Here is a 5,367-nt window from a genome sequence, read left to right as displayed (position 1 = left end):
TCTTCTTGGGAATGAGGTCACAGGTACTAAGGACATTTATGCTGGACCCACATCCAACGGACCCCATTGAGTCTACATACACACAGCTCTCATTCTATAAACAGTCACACTGATCCTGTCACTGTGTTCAGGACACTGTACCCGTACACACACCACACTAACACGTCCCACGTCTCCCCAGAACCCTGAACTGACACACTACAGGCATTCAGCACACCACAGTAAGGGGCCAACTCTATCAACATTGTACACACAGGCCTCAAATATTCCGTCTGTCCTTAGACTACACTCACAGGGCGCTCCATGCACTCACTCCTTCGCACCCTGCACATCACACCGGCCTATACACACGGTGCCCACACAGAGCTCCCAAACAGAACTCTGTGACTCCCTCCTCCCACGTTGGTGGGGCTGGCGCTCCCCCCCCCCCCCCCCCAAAGCAAAGCTCAACTCGACCTCAGGCTTCCCCTGCCTCCTCTTCTCCTTTTCCTCCCCCTTTCCCTACCACCACCATCCCAGGGCTTCAGAAAACTTTTCATCAGGTCCCTAAAACGAAAAACCCCGAGTTCCTCTTGTCTTGTCCTGCTCTCAGACCGCGTAAAGCACCCGTTCTTCGCCAGATAGTCTCCCGCCTGAGACCCAGTGGGAGAAAGTCAGCGGTAGGCAGCCCCCAGCCTGCCCCCCGGGGGTGGTACCAATAACATCTGTCACGGGGGGACGGGTGGGGGTTGGGAAAGGTGTCGTCTCCGCGCCGAGCCGGGGACGCAAAGGGGTCTCCGTGACGCGCCAGAGCGCAGACAAGCCTTGGCAGTTGCGGCGGTAGCAGCAGCATCTCTCTCCCGTGTCTTGGGCGGCGGCCGCGCCCGGAGCTGGGGCGCGCGGAGCTATCCTTTCAGCACCACCGCGCCAAGCTCCAGAGCAGGGCCCGCGCCAGGACGCACAGGCTCCGCTCCCGCGGATGCTTGCTCTTGCCCCTCTCGCAGCCAGAGGGATAAAGGGGACCTGCGTGCGTCCGGGCCACGCAGCCACCTGTGAGCCTCCTGCAACTGCGGGCAGCGACTGCATCCCTGGCCTGAGACCGGAGAAGACGCTCGGCGGACCCCGCCCGCCGGCCCGCCAGGCGCACACACACTCGCACCCGCGCGCACACGCACAACCAGTCGGCAGTGGCGGCCGCCGAGATGCTCGCCAGCAGGTCGGGGAACTTTCCCGCCGGCCTCGGCCGCGGGCCCCCGCGCTCCCAGGTAAGCGCTTCCAGAACGCGAAGGGCGAGTCCGGGAAGCTCTGCTGGCTAAGGCGCGGCGCACGCGGCTCCGGGGCACGGCGCCAGGCGGGCGGGGAGGCCCAAGTGGGAGGAATGAGGGGGCTCTAGTCGTGGTGGGTGGACACAAGGAGCGCCAAGCTGGCCCCCTTACCTCCAGCCCTGGTATACAGACCCGAGTGGTGAATTTCCCCGCCCCCTCCCAGAGCTACGCGCCCCCCATCTCAGTCCAGCCCTGCCGGTGCACATCCCAGCTCCGGTCCCGCCTGTTTGCGGCGAGCGGGCGGGGGCGTCTCCTCCGCCCGCCCACGGGCAAGGTCAGCGCGCAAGCCCCCTTAGCTTTCAGAGCCACTGGGACGCGATCGGACCACGCGGAAGAAGCGACTGCTAGAACCCCTGGGGTGGGGGTGGGCTCGCGGCCTTTCTAGTGGAAACCACTCCTTCCTTCCGAGGGGGCCGGATCCCACAGACCCCTCCCCGCTCCCAACACGGTTTCAGCACCTAGAGACCTTCCTGCAGAGGGCTGGACCCCCAGAGACGGTTGGGGAGAAACGAAAGGGTGCCCAGCCCTAGGCGCCCCACCCTCACGCCGACCGGGTTCCTCCACTTCCAGGTGTAGCGCCCCTGCGCGGCACCGACGGCCAGGTGTCTCCAGCATGACCCGCCAGAGTCTGTGGGACATGTCGGAGGCCAGCGTCGAAGATGGAGAGATCCGTGTCAACGTGGGCGGCTTCAAGAGGAGGTTGCGCTCGCACACGCTGCTGCGCTTCCCTGAGACGCGCCTGGGACGCCTGCTACTCTGCCACTCGCGCGAGGCCATTCTGGAGCTCTGTGATGACTACGACGACGTCCAGCGTGAGTTCTATTTCGACCGCAACCCTGAGCTCTTCCCCTACGTGTTGCATTTCTACCACACTGGCAAGCTTCACGTCATGGCGGAGCTGTGCGTCTTCTCCTTCAGTCAGGAGATCGAGTACTGGGGCATCAATGAATTCTTCATCGACTCCTGCTGTAGCTACAGCTACCACGGCCGCAAAGTGGAGCCCGAGCAGGAGAAATGGGACGAGCAGAGCGACCAAGAGAGCACCACGTCCTCCTTCGATGAGATTCTAGCCTTCTACAATGATGCCTCCAAGTTTGATGGCCAGCCCCTGGGCAACTTCCGCAGACAGTTGTGGCTGGCGCTGGATAACCCTGGCTACTCTGTCCTGAGTAGGGTCTTCAGTGTCCTGTCCATCCTGGTGGTGTTGGGGTCCATCATCACCATGTGTCTCAATAGCCTACCAGACTTCCAAATCCCTGACAGTCAGGGCAACCCTGGCGAGGACCCCAGGTTTGAAATTGTGGAGCACTTTGGCATCGCATGGTTCACATTCGAGCTGGTCGCCAGGTTCGCTGTGGCCCCGGACTTCCTGAAGTTCTTTAAGAATGCTCTAAACCTTATTGACCTCATGTCCATTGTTCCATTTTACATCACTCTGGTAGTGAATCTGGTGGTGGAGAGCACACCTACCTTGGCCAACTTGGGCAGGGTAGCCCAGGTCCTGAGACTGATGCGGATTTTCCGCATCTTGAAGCTGGCTAGACACTCCACTGGTCTCCGCTCCCTGGGAGCCACCTTGAAATACAGCTACAAAGAAGTAGGACTGCTCTTGCTTTACCTCTCTGTGGGGATTTCCATCTTTTCAGTAGTGGCCTACACCATTGAAAAAGAGGAGAATGAAGGCCTCGCCACCATTCCTGCCTGCTGGTGGTGGGCCACTGTTAGTATGACCACTGTGGGGTATGGGGACGTGGTCCCCGGGACCACAGCCGGAAAGCTGACTGCCTCTGCCTGCATCTTGGCAGGTATCTTAGTGGTGGTGCTGCCCATCACTTTGATCTTCAATAAATTCTCTCATTTTTACAGGCGCCAAAAGCAACTTGAGAGTGCCATGCGCAGCTGTGACTTTGGAGATGGAATGAAGGAGGTGCCCTCAATCAATTTAAGGGACTACTATGCCCATAAAGTTAAATCCCTCATGGCAAGCCTGACGAACATGAGCAGGAGTTCACCAAGTGAACTAAGTTTAAATGATTCCCTACATTAGCTGGGAGAACTTGACACCCTCAGACCCCATTACTGAGCTGCCTCTTGTGTCTCTGGCACAGCCCAGGCACTTTAGTATTACAGCATCAGGAGTATGCCCAAGCCCAAAGGGGAGAGATGCATGAGATATGCACCCCAGATTGCTTTTACAGTATTTAGAATTGTTTTTAGAGGATGGTGTGTTTGACACCATGCCTTTGCACCTTTCAATGAAAAGACACTCACTGGTCTTTGGGTCGTGGACATAAAATGTTCACCTTTTTGCCGGATGAGTACCACTCAGAATGCAGATTTTTCTGTTCACTGTGTACCACTGTTGTAGTGCTCTTGGTCTAGTGCTGTCTGTAAGTTGTCTGTGCTCTTGTTTCAAACGTTGCCACGTGCATTCTGTACCAAAAGGCCCCACAAGTCTGTCCAGTGGAAAGTCTGTCTATGAAGTCATCAAAAACATGATGAGATTTGGGTCACAATCATGGAAAACCAAAATCTCACTTCTTTATCCATTGCTTTCATTAGTTTTAATACCCAAACAAAGAGAATATGTAGTTAAGCACACATCACCAATGCAAGTAGTTTTTATAAATGAGCTGTAGCTTTGTGGGTTTCCCAGGTGCACTGATCCCGTTTATAAAGATGTGTGCTGATGTTCATTTCTTAAATGTTGCACTTTACGAATGTTGCACTTTAAAAGAAAATGTTAGTCAGTTAAACATGTAGTGAAAGTTGACTGCCCCCCACCCCAAGAACGGATGCATTATCAACAGGGGTTCAGCTAAACACAGGCCTAATTAATCCCAGGATGCTTCCTGCAGAGTCAGTGCGTCTGGGTCCTTTCTTTTGCACTGAGCCCTTTCTTTCATGGCCAATCCTCTGTCTTTCTTAGAGTGATCATAGAGTCACTTATTTCTGCTTGAGGATTCTAGTTTAGGTCATGTGACCAAACTTTGCTGTGTCTTAGATATTGTTGTTAACTGCTTTCAAGTTGCTCACCTCCCCAACTCATGGTACCCCCATGCACAAGGGGATCTGACTGTTTTGAACCATAGGGTCTTAGATAATAGCATGTTTTCAAAATATTTCTTTTAAAAAGATGTTTAGGAATAAGATTCTGTTGTCTTTCTTGGCTAAAGAGTTTGCTGTTGTATTGTCTCCCTGAAATGAACAGTGTTGAGTTGCTAGCAAGGATAGTAGCTTAAAAGCTCTTGTTTCGTACTCGGAAAGCTCATAAAATGGGAGCTTCTTTATTTCCCAGTCTTAGGTAATTTTGCTTCTAGAATACAGTATGTTTGATATGATGCTCTGATTGTCCTGGAGTTCCTATTGTGACATCGAAACCTGGTGACATGGAAACTCGAAATATGGATATACATGAAGGCAATGTGGCTTACTCAGGATGGAAGCATTACAGCTCTGACATCCATTTCAATTGCCTTTTGTTAATGTGTGTCAGGGAAGGGGTAGAGATCATAAGAAAGGAAAGAGAGTTGTAACACAGAAAAGTACACTTTCTACAATGTTGTAAAGAATTGTAGAATCAAAAACTTGAATGCTATCCAAAAGACATTTCAACTTCTAAGCTTGTGTTGAAGGAGAACTGTTTTCTTCCACAGAATGCCCTCCCTAATTTTCTCCAGTTTCTTAGAACATAAAATTGTGAAGGGAAACGTGGGTCCCTTTGTAAGATCATTCTTCTCCATCATCTTCTAGATAATCAGATGGTTTTCCAGTTGACTTCCATTATCCTTCAGTCTTTGGAAAGGATGTAGAATCCAGAGATTTCAGTGTGGAGTCAGGTGGGCTTTTGATTCAAGTTTTCCCTTAAGAGGTCCATTTTGCAGATAATACATGTCTCACAGGGATGTGGGGAGGATCTTGTCAGAGGGCTATGTGTATGTGTAGTTGCCATGACTACTACTGCACAGACGATTTGTTGGATGAATGCACTAGTCACTTATGCCCTAGTCTAGATGTTTACATCAGACTGGAGCCTCTTCCTGGTGCCTGGTGGTCTATGGCT

At 52.8% G+C, this 5,367-nt stretch overlaps 1 protein-coding gene across 1 annotated transcript; it reads left to right on the top strand.

Annotated features, from left to right (window-relative positions):
- Positions 1 to 1,014: 1,014 nt before the first annotated feature.
- On the top strand, positions 1,015 to 3,716 carry KCNS2 (potassium voltage-gated channel, delayed-rectifier, subfamily S, member 2). Its single transcript, XM_006859188.1, has 2 exons — positions 1,015 to 1,244; positions 1,875 to 3,716. Exon 2 carries the CDS (start codon positions 1,918 to 1,920, stop codon positions 3,349 to 3,351), a length of 1,434 nt encoding a protein of 477 aa, XP_006859250.1. The 5' UTR covers positions 1,015 to 1,244; positions 1,875 to 1,917; the 3' UTR covers positions 3,352 to 3,716.
- The last annotated feature ends 1,651 nt before the right edge of the window (positions 3,717 to 5,367 follow it).

This window comes from Chrysochloris asiatica, unplaced genomic scaffold (genome assembly GCF_000296735.1).
Source record: "Chrysochloris asiatica unplaced genomic scaffold, ChrAsi1.0 scaffold00031, whole genome shotgun sequence".
Lineage (NCBI taxonomy): Eukaryota > Metazoa > Chordata > Mammalia > Afrosoricida > Chrysochloridae > Chrysochloris > Chrysochloris asiatica.
The sequence above is the reverse complement of the archived record's forward strand: the minus strand, read 5'-3'. Positions and strand labels throughout refer to the sequence as shown.